Genomic DNA, 19,120 nt, shown 5'->3' on the forward strand with positions numbered 1-19,120 from the left:
TGCAGGAACATCAACAGCTGTGACTGCTATCTGCTGTGAAGGATGGTAGCTGGGATCTGGAGCATGCCCTGCTGTGGCAGCTTTTAAAAGAGGGCTTGAAGGGGATGCCTGTGCTCTGATGTGGGGTGGCCAGGGCTTGTCCTGTGCTGCTTGTGCTGGGGAGGATACAGGCAGATCAGGGCTGCTCTGTGCCAGACAGGCAACTCCTGGCTTGGGTCAATTTAGAGGTTCAGGGGAGCTACAATGTTTATTGCAGCCTGGTGGGGTGGTGCAGTGCAGATTAGGGGTTCATGCCTAAGCATCCCCCCTGTGTAAGAAGTTGAGGGGAAGCTGGGAGCTGAAATTTCAAACCTTGTAGGAATGGTTCAGGCAGAAAAGCTTCTAGAGCAGCTCTGCATTTCCAAGTGTACAAGGCTATAAGAGGCAGGAGATGGTGAGGACTGAGGGGTCCCTCATGAAGTTGCTATAGGAGTTGCTCTGGGGTTAAAAAAGCAGAATAATTTATTCTCTCAAACAGCAAAAAATAGATTTTATCTCTTTCTTTTTTTTTTTTTTTTAATAATGATGCTTTTCTCCTCTTCCTTGCACCCAGGAGGTTAGCACACAGCTCTTGATTTCAACTTTGTAGCCTGGCCATGTTTTTGGTCTGTGCTAAATCACTAGAAAAGCTACCCAAAACACCAGCAGGCCTTAGGTCCATCCCTCTGCCCTCCTCCAAGCTGGCCCTACATACAAAAGTGGAAAGCTGTCGGGGTCATGTGATGATAGGCAGCAGTGCAAGTGTTTGGAGAAGACAGGTAGGAATTGTCAGCTGGGAACTAGGCGAGGGCAGAGCGGGGGGGTTTGGGGCTGCGAGGGAAGAGGGGAAGGAAAGAGCCCAGTTCTCATATTAACTGATAACGTTGAGCGCATTAATCAGCGAGTGAAGCTCATCCCTTACACTCTCCAGGGAGTGACAGATCGTCTGAGGGCTGTCCAGGAGCTCGATGCTGTGGGTGTAGGGCTCATATTTCACGGAGAAGGGCCGCTTGATGTGTGCCGCGTAGCTCCTGCAAGGAAAGGGTGCAGAGGGGTTGGTACAAGAGATGGGTCCTGAGTCTGCCTCCGACCCATCACTGTTCACTCAGATCATGACAGGTTAATACCTCCTTTACGCAAAGTTTCTAGGTTAGCACAAAAGCTCTGGTTTCCCACCTTTCCAGCTCCACAGGGCTATAGCAGCAGTTGAGATATCTCCTGTTCAGCCAGGAAGATCATGAGTTTGACTGTGGGTTTCCATGGGCTTGCATCAAATGGGAGGGTACACAGAACTCAGTCACCTCTGTGGCCATCACCAGGCATCCTCTACTTCAATTTCATTTTTTCTTTTTCAAAAATGCCAAGGAGATTTAGAAACTAATTGTAGGGAAAGCCTGTGACATTATAGTATTATATTCTTAAATCCTTTCTGACATTCGTTTATTGACAAATCTCTGCTTGGGGAGGGGGGAATAGCTGCAAGGTGTGTTAGGAATAAATTTGACAGGCAATAGCTCAGGCCTGGACAACGGGAGGGAAATAGCACTACTGGAGTCACGTGGCTGAGCAACATTGCATTATAATAGCCAAAGCCAACTGGAGTCCAGATCTCAGTGATGCCCCTGACTTTGCCTGATACCTCTCAAGAGCAAGACCTTGTTGCTACCTTTCTAATGGAAAAGTATACAGTCACGTGAAACAAATCACAGGTAAGGCTTCCCCAAAGTTGCTCCTGTTCACCTCCAACACTAAGATTTGTACACTAGACAAAGTAGGTTTTGCTTTTTTTTTCTTTAGTGGCTGTGTAAATATGGAGCTGTGAATCTATATTTAGGTACTCATGGCTACAATCTCATGCTGGAAAGGCCTGGGAAGATGAGGGGATAAATAGGACTAGCAACAGGCATGCTCCTCGCCTCTGCTGAGGAGCCACCCTTTCGCTCCTGAATTGCTTAGCTTAGGGTACCCTCTTGTGGCTACTGTGTGTCTGCTCCGGCGCAGGGCTCGGGGAAGCGCATCCTTTTCCCTTTCTCAGGTGCTCCCAGGCTGGTACTGTGTGCCGTGGGGAAGCCTGGTCCTTGAATCGCCGGCGTTTGGGCAAAACACCACCAGCTCCAAACAGGGCCAAATGACAACATGGCCAAAGCCGCAGGCTGGCGCTTGCAGGGAGGGAGCTGCCGTGTTTGCAAAAAAACCAAAACTAAACACAAACAGAGGGGGTTTCTGCATAATCACATTGTCCATCACCTAAAGAACACAGCTTACTTCAGTGCCCCCAGCTCTCCCAGGCAAGGGCCAGCTCACCTCGGTTATTAATGCCACAGTGATGACTTGTAGAACAGCTGCTAATGGTTAGAAACTTGCCCTCCAACACAGGTGTGTTCACTTGACACCTTTTAAAGCATAAAAGTACAACGTCAGTTCCTGGAAGGGCATGGTGAGGGGTGGGGTGTCCACCATAGGAAACTGATGGAAAGTTTTCTTTCTGGGAAAAAGAGGCTTTTCTTGAGGGATATCACGGATAACCAGATCCATGGTGGCAGCTGCCAGTAACGCAAAAAATATAGAAGTTTTAATGTTTTCACCTCATGGAGTAACATCTGTGTGGTCTCTAAGCTCTTTAAAAAGGATAATTTACAGTACTTGTCACTGTCAAAACCCTTTAGCCTAATCTTGGTTGTGTATGTGGTATATTTTTGCTTTTTAAATGCAAGGAAATGAGTCATTAGGCAACAGTTGGGTTTTTTTTTTTAAAGCTGCCTAGTGTGTGTGAGAGGACGGGCTCCCCAGGTGCTTGCTTTTGAGCAGCTGGACTCTGGGTTGTATGAACAGTGCAAGTGATGGTAATAAAAGCAGAAGTTGAAATTCAGCAGTCCTCACAGCGTTATTTATAAGAAATACCCTACTTGCAGGAACTGCGAAGTCATGTACATTGTGTAATACTTCATTTCATACTACCCCTTTCCTAAGCTAAGGTAAAATGATATAGGCAGAATTTTCCTCTGTCAGTCAAATGTTAAAGGACTGAGCTTTCCACCTGTGGGCAATTCTGGCTATGGCCAAGAAAATCCTTCTCTGAACAGGTGTCTGTGGGTAATGCTGTCCTTCTCCATCCTGTTTGCAGTCCCACAGGATGGGGAAACTCAATTACGCTGGTGGGATGCTGCCTAGGGTCTGCTAACCCATGTCAACTAGCCTAGGAAGCAAAAGTTCCATTTGTTCCATGGATAAATCCAGCCCCATCACACAATCTTTTTAGTTTGTGTACAAGCTACTAACAATGCCTGGGATTTTTTTGCTGGTTGAATGATAAATGGGTAAGTTGCCCAGCAGCTGCTCAGAAAGACATCTTTCTGCAACCTAAATTCAGAGAATGCCACTGCTTTGAGCAGGTCTTCACCTCTCTCCTAAAACCTCCACCCACAGAACTTACTTTTACATGACACAGAAGCCAGGGTTTCAGAAGGACACGTGCTGGTGAGATGTTCCCATGAGAGACAGCTAGTATCTGACCTGTGTCACTTGGCCCTTCTGCAGCAAGGAAGCAGAGGGGGACTTGGGTGGTCTCAGTCTCCAATTTCTGGACCACCAGACCTCTGTTATGTTGCTTGGCCTCCCTTGGGAATTGGATATACACTATAAACCCTTCCTATGAGAACTAGGCAGATGAGCTAGATTTGTCCTTTCTCTCGCTTCCTCAGTCTTGTCTCCAAGAGTGCTGCCCCCCACTCCATCCCGCTCCTCCACACTCATACCCTTGAGTCCAGCATATTTTTGGGGGGCTCTTGGGTGAATCCAAGAGACTGAAGTTGGAACCTGTAGGAATTGGAGAATCACTTTACTTTGAAAGACCTTACAACAGTTGCCAGAGCACTTCTGAGACCTTGAACTGAAAGCAGCCATGGTGTCAAGCCCTGTTTCAATATATTATAGATTCATTTCCTTCTGTTTGGGTCTCCCTCACTGCCCAGTCCTACCTCAGTTTACTTTTGGCATCGCTGAAGCTCTCGGACACAAAATATACAGGCTGGTAGTTCTGGTCCTGGTAGGGTTGAACGGCAGCAGCATCGGGGTCAAAGTCCCGCACCTCTGGTTCATCTGACAAGGAGTGCTATGGACACAGCAGAAAAATGCCAGCATGAAATTAAGGGGATCAGAGAGCACATATGTGATATACAGCGGTGGAGAACAGATCAGATAAAGTCTTTGGATCTGTGCAGGGGAAGGTTTTATGCTGTACAGGGTCTAGAGCATAGAGGCAAGTTATACTGCGACTTACTATGAGTTCCCCATAGGAGGACAGGAGTCCGGCTCCATAGGCTTTAACTATCCCATTCTGTCTGCAGAGCCCAAACTCCACAGTAAACCAGTAAAGCTGTGAAAGGAGAAAGAAAAGCACATTGGGGATACAGCTCCTTATCTTCATCTCCCTGTCACTTCTGAGCCCTTGCATCACGGTTGGGATCTGGGGTTGTTCAAATGAACCAGCGCCTGGCACTTTATCCCCTCTCCTTACCCTGCACCCATCGCTGCCAGAGCAAAGTGCTAAACTAAGCTGCTGCCATCCTGGGACAGAAGGAAACTGTGTCCCTGGGCCGGTCCCCGGGCTGGTCCCCTGCATGTGCGGCTGCTGCGCAGTGCTGCCATTCTGTGCCCTTGGGGCAGGATGGGTCACCTTGCTGAGGGAGACCCAAAGGAAGTGGATGTCATTTAATCCCATCCCAAAGAGTCGCAGCAGTGCTGTCATTAGAAATACGATGCTTGATGATACTCTGATGCCCAAGAAAATTGGGCTAATGTGCAAGTGAGCTCTGCTGTTTACCTGATCTCCGCTCTGCACGGTCATCAAGAAAGAGCAGGGCTGGGGCAGCTCGCGCAGGGGGTCTGAGCCTGCAAACTTGGGGAGATCAGGCTGGACCAGTCACCCTGATACCGCAGAAGTGCTGCTGAAGGGGTTGAGGCCCCAGTACAGCAAAGAGGAAAACTTACCGTTGCAAGTTTCTCAATTTCTTCGTCAGTTGCTCCCAGAGACGCCAGCCCAATGTCCTGGCAAGAAAAGGGAAGCAGCAAACATCAGAACAGATTTGGTCTGAGGGTCTTATGCATGGACTGCTCTGTTTTATTGCCTTAAGATAGATACAACAGATATTGTTGCCCTGCCCTGCCATGCATTCACTAGGACTTCATCATGCTCTGACTAAAAAACATTTTGCTGCTGAGTCTAATATTTTTATCCTGTATTAGGGTTCTTGGTCCATCACTAGGGCTCCTGAACATCATGTTTAATATAAATAAATCCTGGAACAAGAAGGGTTTAGGTGGTAAGACTCAGGTCAGTTTGTGTTCTCACCTTTTGTCCTGCCCTCTTGGGGGCAAGAAAGCAGATGACCACATTACCTGAGAGAACTGGGCAAACGTCTTGTCGGCCAGCATTGGGACGTGTCCCAGCAGCTCATGACAGCAATCCCTGCCAATGCCCAGGGGAAAAGAAGGAAAATGCAGTCAACAGTGGACAGAGCTTTTCCATTAGGGAGAAAGATTAATTGCTGGCCAGGTGGGATGTCCGGGCAGGGAAGGCCATTGAGGTTGGGTGATACTCACGGCTCGGGGGAGTGCATGGGCGAGGATGCATGACGGATGTACTGTGTGCACTGGAAGACACGGAAGGCCAGGCTGGCAAGGAAGTCCCGCGCCGACAGCAAGCCAGCCACTGGCCGGAGCTGGAAACCAGTCCTCTCTGAAACAGTGCATACCATCTCTGTGGGTGTGCATGGCCCACTGGCTGTGCTGGTGTCCCATGTTCCCAACACAGCAAAAGCATCAGTGCTGCAAACTAAAGGGATTCTGCTGTGCCAAGCCTAATCTTTTTGCTCCTACTGGGGAGCAACATCTGCTCTTTAGGTGCTCAGTGGGATTGTCTGACTATGGGCTTGACCTTCAGTTGCATCCCACTGTATTTAGCTGCAGTCCCCACCAGCTGGGGTCTACCCTTGTCCTCTGTGGCCAATGTACAAGCCTCTACCAGGCCTCCTCCCAAATCTCAGCTCACATGCTCCTTCTTCAGGTTCAAGTTTCCCAGATGTAGCTGCCATCACTCTGCTGGAGCCCTGGCCTGAGTCTCCCAGGCCCGTACCCACCTTTCAGGAAGCGGGAGACCTCCTCCAGCTGAGGGATGTTGTTCTCATTGTAACCACAGAATTTCTCCAGCAGATTGAAAGCTTCGAGGTACTCCTTGCAGGCATGGGTGGGGTATAGGCTCTTCAGGGTGCTGTACACTTCCTTCCTTCAGGATGAGAAGTGGTAGACATTCAGTGGCCTGATGTGTCTAGTCCTCTCCTGTCATCTGGTTATATACTATCAAGGACTCATGCTTCTAGGTTTCTTGTCCTTTTGCCTTTCTCCAGCACTAAGTCTATGTCTGTGCGCATTGATAGGGGTATGTAAACATACAGACACACAATGAGCCTGCAAGGTCAGCAGTTGTATCTGCACAGACCTATTTCTGACCTTGAAAGTCAGAAGATTGTGTAAACTGTATTAACTGGAATTAAAATATTCCCTGTAGGTTAGCTCCTGAAGTTGCACTATGAAGACAGTCAATACAACCAGGAGATGACCTTGTTTAGGAGCCTGTGTACTCAGCTCATATGAGCTGGCCTTGTTTTCAGAGACACTCCTGCAGCAACACTCCTGGAAATAACCGTGTTCAAAGAAAAGCATTTTCCTAAGTGAGACCAGCCAGGTACCACACAGATATTCACCAAGGGCCTTGTACTTCTTTCTGCCGCTGTGATAACTGTCCTTTGTTTGGAGGCTGCTACTAAGCCCCCCCTAGAGAAGTGGGACTCCAAATTATCTACCTCACTCTCTGGGGAGGCTCCTTTGGAGGAAACTCCTTGGGCCTGCAGCATGAAAGTGCAGCCCCAAGAGAGGAGACAGAGCATCACTGTTTTAGAGGTAGCTTGCTATCCTGAATGCAGTCGCTATCATAAAATGCCCTGCAATGAGTTACTGGGTTTTATAACAAGCTATTAAGTAGGATGTTTGCACTCCTATGCATTTTTCAAGAGGTCACACCCTAACTGTTTAGGTTTTGATTCCCAACTTCTAGTGGTGAAGCCAATAAAGGTCACAGATTAAATCAGCGCTCACCAGGTAGCTATCTCCTCCGCTGTGTACTCCACATGAGGGATTGGGTCCCCGCTGCAAAGCAAATGCACTGTTACAGACAGCAGCAGAGCACAAGCCAGGCTCCTCTTCCCTTTGAAAAGGAAACACTTCGGAGAAGCTCTGCCTGATGTTGATGAATCTTCTTTAAACCAAACAAGGTGGTGACAGGAAAGACAAAGCCTTAGTACTGGGTCGTTTGTACAGGTGCAACAAATACATAGACACAGAGAAAAGCATTAGACTAGCCAGAGAATATAAATGAAAAAGGGATGAGCAAAAGTTTAGCAGGCATAATATTTTCCAGAAAAAAATATGGTTTTCACTGGAAAAAATTGAAACTTTGTGTGAAAATAAATGAATTTCATGTGCCTGAACTTAAGGGGGATGATGGCTCCAAGAATGAATCAGTGGCTGGGAAATAAAAGCAGCTAATAAGGAAAACTAAATACATTTGAACTGCAGAAAAATATATTGTCAATAAGATTAGGGACAGCAAGAAAAGAAAAGCTTAACTTTGATATAAGTGGGAACCAAAGACAACTGACACTTGCCTTTTCTGCATCATAATTAGCAATTGTATTTCCTAAATCCTGTGTTCTGTATTTGAATAAATGAGATATTCACATATTATAAAGATAAAACATAGTTCGGTTTCTGTTAACAGCCTGAAGGGATGCTACACCATGGCTCATAAATGCCAACCTGCAGATGAGATGTGAGAGAAGACATATCTTAAACAGGTGCATCATCTTAGGACAGTATTTCTTTCTGTGTCCCTTAGGACTCTCTTCCCGGCACAGTGACTTTCTGTGCATTTAGTATTAGTATAGGATAAAAACATTAATGTCTATGTGCCGGGCTTCAAATCTGCAAAGAACATGAAACCTAAGAGAGCAGAAAGCCATGCTGGGATCACACCGGTTGCAGGGGTAGTTCAAGAAGGTGACCCATATAATTTCTATAGCCTGCTTCCAGCTCGCTACACAGAAATCTACATTTTAAGTCCTGCTCAGAGAGGGAGATGCTACGGTGGAAGGCAGTGTTACTGAATAGGATCTAGGGAGCATTTTACAAACCCAACTGAATATTAGAGCTCTGTTTGATGTTGTAGGGAAGAGTCTGAGTGCTATCATTGCATATATCAGAACTGGAGTATTAAGTAGGAGTACAAGAAAGAGCCTTAAATCTATATAAGACAATGATGAGGCCACTACTAGAATCTATTTAATTTATCAGAGAGAGTTAGGAGGTGAACCATTTAGTCTATAAATACCCTCATAGCAAAAAAAATCTGATAGCACAATTCAATCTAGTAGATGAAAGGCATGTATGATCCATTGGGCGAAAGCTAAAGCTACTGAAGTTAAGTCTAGAAATAAAACCCACATTTTTTCACAGTCAGGTTAATGAACCACGGGAACAATTTTTCTGGGCACGTGGTAGCTTTTTCAGTACTTGAAACACTGAAGCTGAAACTAGGTATCATTCTAAAAGAGATGCTACATTTCAAAATGAAACGTGAGGTCTGATGGAATAATACGTGGCTTTTGTTATGCAGGAGGTGTGTTCTGGCTTTATCAATATATGAATTAATGACCACAGACATTTTTTTCATTAAGAAGAAACTGGAACATATAGAGAGAAGAGGGACACAAAAAGACCTGACAAGGCTGAATGGGGAGACAAAACATAAAAGAAGGGAAATCTCATGAAGATAGCATAATGACTTCCAAACAGGTTGCACTGGCATGGCATTATCCCTGCATGGATGTCAGGAGACTTACTGCTTATAGTGAAAAGCAATTTCTGCTATTGATTTCCTTCTCTGGCGATATACTTGGTCAGAGTAGCCCTGTGATGACAAAGAGGAAGAGAGACAGGATTTTTAATCAGTTATTAAAATTTCTCACCCAACAAAGTTCATCACTTGCTGGAGAAACTTCTGTCATGGTGGTGATTGCACTATAGTTCCCTGATCAACTGCACTAATAGGTGTTCTCCAGCTCCCTGCTTCTGCAGGAAGGCTCAGGACTCCAACGTGAGGATGTGCCCACACAGACTAACTCACCGGGTGATCCAGATCCAAGTCAGGGTCGAACTTGGTGACCAAATGGTGGCACTTGTCCAATTCACAGATTTTTCTGGGGAACCAGTGAACTGTGGGGAGAAAGAAAGAGAAAAACTGCCTGTGGAAGTGAAGATGGAGTATCCCCTGCTAGGAAGGGGTTGTGAAGTTGAATAAAATACATCCGACCCTGTGTACCAAATGCACACACATAACAAACAGCACATGACGCAACTGTGCCTTCTGGGCAGTAGTCCCACGCTCTCAATGTTCTTATCCTAGAGTCAGGTCGAATGCCATGATCTGCATCTCATGACTTCCCTGCCCATCTCTCAGCAGAGTATTTTGTAACAAAACTAAACAGGAAGATGAAAACTTGATTTTACTTAAAGATTCTAGACCACATCAAAAACAAATCCAGAGGTCCGACTGAGTGATCACTGAAGATCTCTAGGGATATTTTACAATAAGAATCACCTGTATTCAGAATAGGATGGGAGGGAGAGAGTCTTGTAGTTTAATGCTGGATCTGTACAGAGTTTCTGACACACAGGTAGGAAACTACATTTATAATATAAAACACTGGAATAGGGATGGAGAACTCTGTAGGATAGGTATGAACAAAGCATAAAATTTCATCTCCTATTCCAATTTTTTCAATCTGGCCCCAGAAGAATGGGCTATGGACTGTGGAGTTTGTTGAGAAATGGACAAGGAGGGAAGTGGCTTTCAGGATTCAGGTGTCCCAGAGGCAGTCTTTTCTGTTTTGCTTAAATTCAGCATAGAGTAGGCCTTCCCTTTTCCTGGGAATAACAAAGTTTCCACCCTGTTTCTACAGCTCAGCCTCTCTGCAAAAGTGAAACAATTCATGAGTTTCTTACATTTGTCTTCCTTAGTGGTCCTCACATCTTCTGCTACCCTCTTGATGGAGCTAATGAAAGTATTGAGGTCAGAGCTGTGGACTTCACAGCGCACAAAGTACTCCAGTTCAGTGGTTCCTTCACGGGGCTTTCGGCTAAGCCTGGTCTCCAGGTGGTGAATTTTAGCTTCAAACGTCTTTTGGAATATGGAAAAGGAGAACAAAAACATTAAACAACACTTGAAAGACCTGCTGGTAATTCCCAAAGATGTCCATATGGATACATTTGGGAGGGACTCCCCCTTGTCTTTTTCTTCTTCTCCCCACCCTCCCTCCCCCCGGGATAAACACACTTTTCCGTTAATTCCACAGTTTTTCTTTCTGGACAGACAAGCAGTGGTCAATAGCTGTCAACAAGACTTCCACAGTTGCAAAGAATCAGACTCATAGAATGGTTTAGGTTGGAAGGGACCTTAAAGATCATCGAGTTCCAACCCCCCTGCCATGGGCAGGGACACCTCCCACTAGACCAGCTTGCTCAAAGCCCCATCCAGCCTGGTCTTGAACACTTCCAGGGATGGGGCATCCACAACTTCTCTGGGCAACCTGTTCCAGTGCCTCACCACTCTCATAGTGAAAAATTTCTTCCTGATACCTAATCTAAATCTTCTCTCTTTCAGCTAAAACCCACTATCCTTTGTCCTATTGCTACATTCCCTGATAAAGAGTCCCTCCTCATCTTTCCTGTAGGCCCCCTTTAGGTACTGGAAGGCTGCTATAAGGTCTCCCCTGAGCCTTCTCCAGACTGAAGAACCCCAACTTTCAGCCTGTCTTCATAGGAGGGGTGCTCCACTCCACTTCTTCCTGTGAAGAAGATCGTATCCAGAAGGGAAACTGATGTGGCAAGATGCCACCTCCTATGACCCTCTTTCCTTTAACCTCCCACTTAAGGCAAAGGTGCTCTGTTGCTGGCTGGGGGAGGAAGGCGTTGGAGATGACGTAGAAGGGGCGGGAGCTGCCCGGGCGTGGGCGGGCGGTGGGGCGCTGGCCGTGGTGCTGAACCGACGGGGCCGAACCCTGCCCAGTCTGCCGTGGCGTTAGTCTGGGGCTCACTGTGCGAACTGGTATCGTTTGGGCTCACTATCAGAACTGACCTCCCCCAAATCATAAGAAGGAGATAAAAGGGAGTCTATAGTTTTCCAAAAGGCCCTGGTAGATTTTTGGATATTTTCTTTAGCTCAGTGAAAACTGGCAGTACAAGCTCGAGTCCCTGGCCAATGACTCAACCTTTCCAAAGTCTCTGTAAGATCTTTGGTAAAGGAAGGGACGTGATTTCTTTTGTTAATCAGAGGCAGAAAGATGAGAAGGAACATATGCGATGCCACAGGTAAATTAAATTTGGGACTGTGTTTTTTAATGTACCTACCAACTTCAGTATTACATTGTCCCCTCAACAATCAATACCTTTGCATTAATCTGACAGCTGTGATTGCATTACCTATGCTTTGGCTGCATGTAACACATACAGAAGAGTGAAAACAGCTTCCCTGCAGCCTGGTTCATGATGAGGCAAATGTCATTATGCCCGTCTGCTTTCATATCTTGTACCTGCATTGCCAGAGGGATCTGGGAAATGAATCTTCCTCTGTTGTGGGTTGACATGCTTGTCTTTTTATTATATTTAAAGCTCTCTCTGTGACAAGCTCAAAGAGCTTTTTTGCTACAAAATCTCTTGATGCAGCAAGTAAATTGCTCGAGGAAGAAACAAATAATATTTGAAAATAAGCTGCCCCTGCTTCTTGCTTGATGTTCTAAAAATTGTTTAAATTATAGACTTTAAATGCAGTGTAACATAAAATCTACCAAGTACAAGCGCCTACACTTCTATGTTTCAATCCCACTAAGCAGTCTGTTGCATTTGAAATGTTACACTGGTGGATTTTTCATGCCTTATCTGGCAGCTGTGCACTTCTAGGAAGGGTACCCTAACCATGGTAATACCAAGGCTTTTGTCTGACCAGCTTGCCTTAGAGATTCTTTCAGTCTTGAGACAAGAACTGTATGCTGCCCAGAAAACAGCTTGTCTTGCAACAGTCCTCTAAGAGGAGATGCAAGACATTTTGTAATTGCTGAAGATCTTAAACACTTTTCATAAGATTATCTGAGCTAGTACTGCATGGGCAATGAATAGCTAGAATGTGCTACAATTTCAGGGAAATACTTATCCCCCAAACACACTTTGTGTATGTTTATAGCTGTTAGGTAGTGGTTTTGCTGTATAGTGTTGCTGGTGATCTCTTTTTACCCCAGAATTGGTTGCATTTCATGGGGAAGGTGTTATATAATTAGCATGTGCATTAATATATGATCTAGCAGCATGCCGTTGTGATGAGAAAGGCCAACCACATACTGAATTGTAGATCTGGTGATGAGGACTGAGGCTTTAGAATTGAATTTTGACAACAGGTCAAAGGAACTGTTTCTTCCTCTCTATCTGGGATGGGGGAGACTACATCTGGAGTACCTTGTCCTGTAGAAAGAATACATTGATGTGCTGTAGCAGGCAGAGTGGAGGGCTGCCAAGATGCACAGGGTTCTGGAGCACAATGTTGTATGAAGACAGACTGAGGAAATTTGATTTATTCAGCCTTAAGAAATGAAGGGGCAGGGGAGATTGGTTCATTGTCTACTAGTAACTGGTGGAAGGGTGTAAAGAAGACAGAGCCAGACTCACCCAAAAAGTACACAGTGGGAGGACAAGAGGCAATGGGCACAAGCTGGAAGCAAGGACATTAAAATGAAAAATAAAAAAGAAAAAGCTTTTTGCATGAAGGCAGTCAAACACTGCTCAAGTGGTCTGAGGATACTCTGGAACCTCTACCTCGGTGATATTCAACACACAACAAGCACAGCCCCAAGCAACCTGATGTGACTGGACTTGCTCTGAGCAGGAGGTTGGACTAGAGACCTCCGGAGGCCCTTTGCAACCCACATGACTGATTAATAGGAACAAATTGTCCTCTCCTGTCACTGCTGAAGCAATGAAATTAAGCTACTGTAGATAAAACGTATCTCAGAACCTCAGTTTGCAAAACACTTTTGAATCCTTCTGGATGAAAATGTACTACATAAATGCAAGTTATCATGTTTTGATTATTGTTAAAATAGGCAACACTTATCTCAGTCTTTCCATTCATGGTACTGAGATTCTAGATAATGCAACATTCTATTGCTGGCTAGGGGGGAAAAAGCTGAGTAAGTTACCAGTTTTCCTTGTTATTAAAGCCAAATACAGGGCACATCTCCGGGGAAACCAACAGAATCTCTAACATGTGAGTCAAATTAATCCTTGAAGTAGGGAGGTAATTTTGAAATCAATACACCAGTTTTACACTCAGGGTGAAGTTGTTCCTGTAACTCTTTGAGCAAGGAACAATGCAGCAATGCCATTCAGAGACTGCTAAAGCCTTGACCCACAAGTAAGGCAGCTTCAATCTGTAGCCATACAGGGCACATGGCTTGCTTTGAATGTGAGATCAGAGGCATGCGCATGAAATTGAAGCGCTGAGCAGTGGAGGGGACTGTCAGAGTATGCTACAAGACGCAAGGGTTGTAGGTGTGAAACTGTGTGGCTGGATCCAGTAATGAAGTAAAGTTAAGCCCAGAGTTTAACATCATTACCAAAAAGATGTATGGGTCATTCTCAGTGACAGAAAGTGAGGGCACACTAGGGCATGACCAAAACATGACAGTGGGGACATCAGACAATTAACTAATGATTTGCAGTAGGCAGACCTATTCTGAGTTTTTTTTAGTAGACTCAAGTGATATTTCTCACAGAACAGCCATGAAACCTGTAGTCTGTTCCTTGAGTCCCATACAACAGGTTAGGTACTCACCTCAAATACCTTAAGCGCACGGGACAGTGGTGAAGTCTTTGCTCCCTTGAGCATGAAGAAGAGATTCAGCATGGCTCTCCCATCCTTCTCCTCAAAGACAATGGTCTCTGTAGACTCTGCAGCATCAGTGGCTGCAGCTGCAGCCTCTCTTTCCTTCCTGGCATCTTCAATCAAGCTTTGGCGTCTACCAATGAACCGTGGAGACTGAAGACAGAACAGAAACAAATAACACTTGTTATAGAGCTCTAGGGGAGATCAGAGGCATCCCTGGTAGCTGGATGAGGTGTGACCGAAGTGTCTCAGCAGGGGAAGAAGGGGAATGTTGGACTGACTTGCCTGGCTTGTAGAGGAAGATCTGGTGATGAGGACTGAGGCTTTAGAATTGAACTTTTGGAAATGTGGAGCTTTAGGAAAAAGTTGTTTAAAATATCCTTGTACCATGACTAGAGAGTGGGCTTCTCCCCTCACCTTCCCCAGCAATAGTTTTCAGTAGCCTTCAAAAATAAAAATAGGAAACAATCTTATGCAGTTTTCAAAAGTCTGATGAACTCAAGTGGAGAGGCACTAGATAAACCTGAAGTCATCTGAGAAAAGCTATGCAATGAGGGACAACTGAAGTCTACAGCTGTGGCCTGGCCAGGAAACATGAACTGTTTGCAGGTGTGTTAGCAGGGCAACTTAGCTAAACTGCTTCCAGGATCCAACACGGCATTTTCTTCTGACATTAAGTGGATGCTTGCACACTGAAGTGTAATTGGAACCACATCCATATACCCTGGAAAATAAATTCCTTCCACTGCTCTATAGATTTATTTTGTCCCAATAAACTCCTGGAGACTTTTGCTACTTGGAATTGCACCTAAAATGCTGCAGCTCTGTGTCTAGGGTCATGTAGGTCACTTGTTTATATTTATAGTGAGCTACAAACTATTTCCATCACTGCTGTTTCTTTTGTTATACAAATAGTTCATATACCAACTTATTTGTTCTTGGTCTTTTTACAACCAGTTTTTCATTTAGAGGCAGCTCAGCTGGTTCCAATTTTCTGTGTTCAATACCCAAACCAGATGACAAACCCTCAGAACTTGCTAAAAGAAACATGGGGCAGCACTGCAGAAGGAGCAGCACATAAAGCCACCCAGCACCTGCATATAGAGCAGGACTGGCTGCAGTTTTCCCTCTGATTGCGTTGAAAATACCTGGAAAAGAGATGGATGCTAACCAAGTTGTGCCTTCCCTACCCTATGAAAATTTGGAGAATGTTTTCCTTTTAAAAAGACAGCCTGCTCAACAACTAAGCCCATTTTCTGTTTGATTTTCAAAGCCTACCGCCAATAACTAATGTTTCCTGTGATAATCCTCTTGGATGCTTTAGAGGTGTAAAGCTAACGTTTTAAATGCAGCCTGAAAAAGGCAGCACATCTAGGCACCAGCCCACGCACTTCTGTCTGGTCCTTTTTTAATAAAGGACCTCTGAAATGATATTTGCTGATCCTCAATCCCTTTATTCTTTGTGGCACAGAAAAACAAATTCTAACAAATAGGCACATATCGCTGCTTGTCTAAATGTACAGTATTCATGCCCAAAGAGAGAAAGCATATAATAAGTATCCTGAGGCATAACTTTTAAAAGCTTGTGAGCATGCGCTCAGCTCTGTGTGTTTTATATCGCTACCATGTTTAAAGCTAAGCTGGTGTTTACTTTAAAGTGTCTGCAATAAGCAGGGCAAACAGCTTTGTGCTAGCCACAGTAACTGGGCTCTGCAGCCATCCCAAGCCAGGCGGTGCTTTGGGTAAGGATGTTTCATCACACTGTGCCCCGAGGCACAGAGGTGCAGCAGGATTTCACTTCTGAGGTGGAGTCGGGGAGAGGAGGGAAATTAGACTCCAATTTAGACTGTAAATCAATTTTAAAATCTTACTGGAAGGAGATTAAATAGCAAGAAGACCTCTGTGACTGGAAAGCCGCACTGGGAGAGGCAGCCCCAACAGCTCAGACCCATGTGCTGGGACCGGGTGGCCCCTGGCAGTCAGGAGCAGGGGCTTTTGGTCCCTGTCGAGAGGTCCTGGAAGTTGCTTATCTCCGTTCTGGCGTGTTTTGAGTGGGTAAATTAGACAAAAAAAATTAAAAAATTTGAATTTTTCTTGGGAGAAGAGCACTGGGGGGGAAGGGGTGGGTCTGCCTGCTGCCGCCTCTGCCGGGAGAGGCTGCCTGGCCACATGCTCCCCACCGCATCGTCCTCTCCTCTGCCCCTCACATTTACACTCATCAGAGTATTACTTCCTTTTGCTGGAAGTTAGGAATCTGGCATATAAACTAACCAAACTGATCTATCATGAGAAATACCTTTCTTTCTTCAGAAGGTACTATTACATGGTATTTCTGAATAGCCAGGTAGACTGTCTCCCTGAGTGCATATCTAGCTACAGTGAGAAGTTTAATTTGATTTTGCAAAACATTTATTTGCCCAAATGGGGCCTGAGTCTGATACGGTCATTGACCTCTTATGATGGGTTAGTTCTTTTTTCCTTCTTTGCATTTGCTGTAGCTCAGAGTACTCTGTCTAAGCAGTGTCATTAAAAATACTGTGCTCTGAGTTAAAGTACTTTGGCTTTTTTTCTTGGCTTATTGTTTTTAGCAAGCAGGAAAGATTGTAAAGACTATTTCCTTACCTGCAGCATGGGGACAGTAATGTCCTACCCCTGCTTCCCTGGGTGCTCCTTCCTGCTGGTTTGCCTGCAACTGCTGTCTCCTGCCTGACTCTTCTTGTGTGTTCTGTAACCAAACCCTGCTCCAGCTACAGTCCCAGGGTGTCTTGTAAAAACTATTAGCAGCAGAAAAAATAAATACGTAACAAAAGATTTTTCCACGGTGTGAGTTTGATGTTTTGCCAGCCCAGCTGACAAGTAAAATACCTGCTGGTATAGATGAGTTCTGGGATTGCAAAGGTCTTTTTTTCCCCCCAGTTTGCAGTTTCCCCTGCTGCAGGGTGCTGGTCCCTGGGGGTTAATGGCAAGGGAACACCACAGACCTGCTGGAGCTGGTGCAGTGCTGGGCAGGGGCTGGGTGGCCAATTGCCCATGGTCACACCAACACCACGAGGGTTGGGGACACGCAATGACACATGCAAATGCAGAGTCATGCCTCCTGCCCGGTACAAGCCATCAAAGTAAGTGACGGGATTGTGGAGAGCTGCTATGCTAGGTGAGAGCAAAGGGCAAAGTCTCTCACGCAGCCTGCTCTCAGAGAGAGGCTAAATTTTGGGTTTTTTTTTATTTTTCTGGGAATTTCCATTCAAAGAAGGGACACAGAGACAGGCTGAGTTTCTATGTCTGCCCCAGGATGGAGGAGCTGCTCAGCCCAAGTAAGCCGCCATGCTCCTGCCGGCACATCTGGTGAGCCCAAATTCCTCTGGCCCATTCGTTCAGTGGCCTGTTTCCCATCAAACATGAAGCAGCACACCAGACTGCGTAATAACCAAACACTCGCCCCTTCTCCAGACAGCAATGAGCATCTCAAGTGCTATTTTGATGAGCAGCCTGGAAAATACCAGGTTTTCAAGAACCACTTCAGTGTTCATTATTTTGCGAGAATGAAAATGGTGTTGTGAAAGGAAAGCGTTCCCTGATTTCCATTTATTAGAGAAAGCAAGCTTACCTGCTTGTTTCCTAAACGTTTCCCTTCTTTTCCAGCACACTCCACTCTCCACAACACACCTCTGCCTATTTAGTGGCTGATTTTACCGAGTCAGAGCATCACACAGGGTTAAGAGGAGGGCAGGTGAAAAAGGCAGTGGTTGTAGGGGAGGGAAATGGGGACTTCTATAACCGACCTGCTGGAGTCACCCTGCAGGCGTCTGCCAAACACACCTGCTCCCTAACTTGGCTCGATTCCCCAGTTTTCTCCTGCCAAGCATCCCAACGGGGTCCCCTCCTGGTGCACCCACTGCCATCGGCTGCTTTGGGCAGCCTGGCCAGATCTCTGACCCACAGGACTGTCCCATGCCAGGAGTCTCCAGGCTCCTCTTGTCTGCCCCAGCATTTGGGTTAGGAGGTGAGATGTCCCTGTCCTTACATCCAGTCCAATGGGTTGGCCAGACTTGGTTTTCTAAAGGCACTTGACAGCTCAGCAGGAAGTTTTCCTCTCCTTTCCCTGACACATACACATCTGGTGTGTGCAGAGCATTCCCCGGGCTAAACCCAGGGCTAAGACCACATCCAGGGAGGTCTGGGAACAGAAACAGAGGAAGGATGTGCTGGTACAAAGCCAAACTGAGGATGCAGCAGTGGCGAACAAATGATTAAATTACCTGTGCCTTGTATGTTGTCTGATATAACAGCCACTTTTTTTCATTATGCTGAACACGTGAAATCTCTGCAGTTTATTACCTCGAAACCAGGAGAGCATCAAGATTTTCAAATTGCCTTTCACGCTGGGGATTCCTTGTTATTCCTGCCTTAAGTCTACGAGTTATTTACCTTGCTTTTGGTTGGAGGGGGGTGTTGCATTCGTTCAAGCTTTCATCCCCCTGAATGTTTGCATTTCACATGTACCAGTATGTAAGAGAGAACTGTTCAGGTAATTTCCCTTTGCCAGCCTGGAGCCCGGAGGTGCCCATATGAGGGAACTCCCACAAAGACAGTGTTGGTCCGTCTATCCCTGCCTGCCTCTACCTATCTATGGGAGAGGCTGCAGTTTTTGGAGAGGAGGGGAAAGAAGTGGGGTAGGATTGTCTTACCATGATGGCCTCGGCTTGCTTGGAGTCCAGCTCTGACACCGCCCTGCGGAAGCCTTTGGCTGCAGAGGTGGAGATGTTCGGGGTTGGCATCTTTGCTCTTCCACAAGCTCTGATCTCCGCTTTTCAGCTCCTTGCCAGCTTTTTATAGGGCAGAGCTGACGTCAAAGACTCTTTCAAATCTTCTCTCCCCCCTGCCACCTCCCCATCACCACCTCCCTCCTTTCTCCCCCTCAGGCTGAGAGGAGGAGGGGACATGAAGGAGAGAAACGTTTCTGTCCCATTAAATCTAATCGCTACAAAGATTGCAGACACCCTGCCTTCGCAGACCAGACGCTCCCCCCACCTGTTTGCCTGTGCCCAAAAGATTTCT

At 45.9% G+C, this 19,120-nt stretch overlaps 1 protein-coding gene across 1 annotated transcript; it reads right to left on the reverse strand.

The window, feature by feature from the left end:
- Positions 1 to 557: 557 nt before the first annotated feature.
- Positions 558 to 18,861, reverse strand: TH (tyrosine hydroxylase). The gene is made up of 13 exons (XM_074148817.1): positions 18,751 to 18,861; positions 14,012 to 14,215; positions 10,135 to 10,309; positions 9,257 to 9,345; positions 8,973 to 9,040; positions 7,171 to 7,221; positions 6,156 to 6,301; positions 5,620 to 5,755; positions 5,416 to 5,485; positions 5,008 to 5,064; positions 4,298 to 4,393; positions 3,996 to 4,129; positions 558 to 1,049 (listed from the first exon to the last, which is right to left on the reverse strand). The coding sequence occupies exons 1-13, from the start codon at positions 18,838 to 18,840 to the stop codon at positions 890 to 892; spliced, it is 1,476 nt and encodes a 491-aa protein (XP_074004918.1). The 5' UTR covers positions 18,841 to 18,861; the 3' UTR covers positions 558 to 889.
- Positions 18,862 to 19,120: the final 259 nt, after the last annotated feature.

The sequence above is a fragment of the Numenius arquata genome, chromosome 6 (assembly GCF_964106895.1).
Source record: "Numenius arquata chromosome 6, bNumArq3.hap1.1, whole genome shotgun sequence".
Classification (NCBI taxonomy): domain Eukaryota; kingdom Metazoa; phylum Chordata; class Aves; order Charadriiformes; family Scolopacidae; genus Numenius; species Numenius arquata.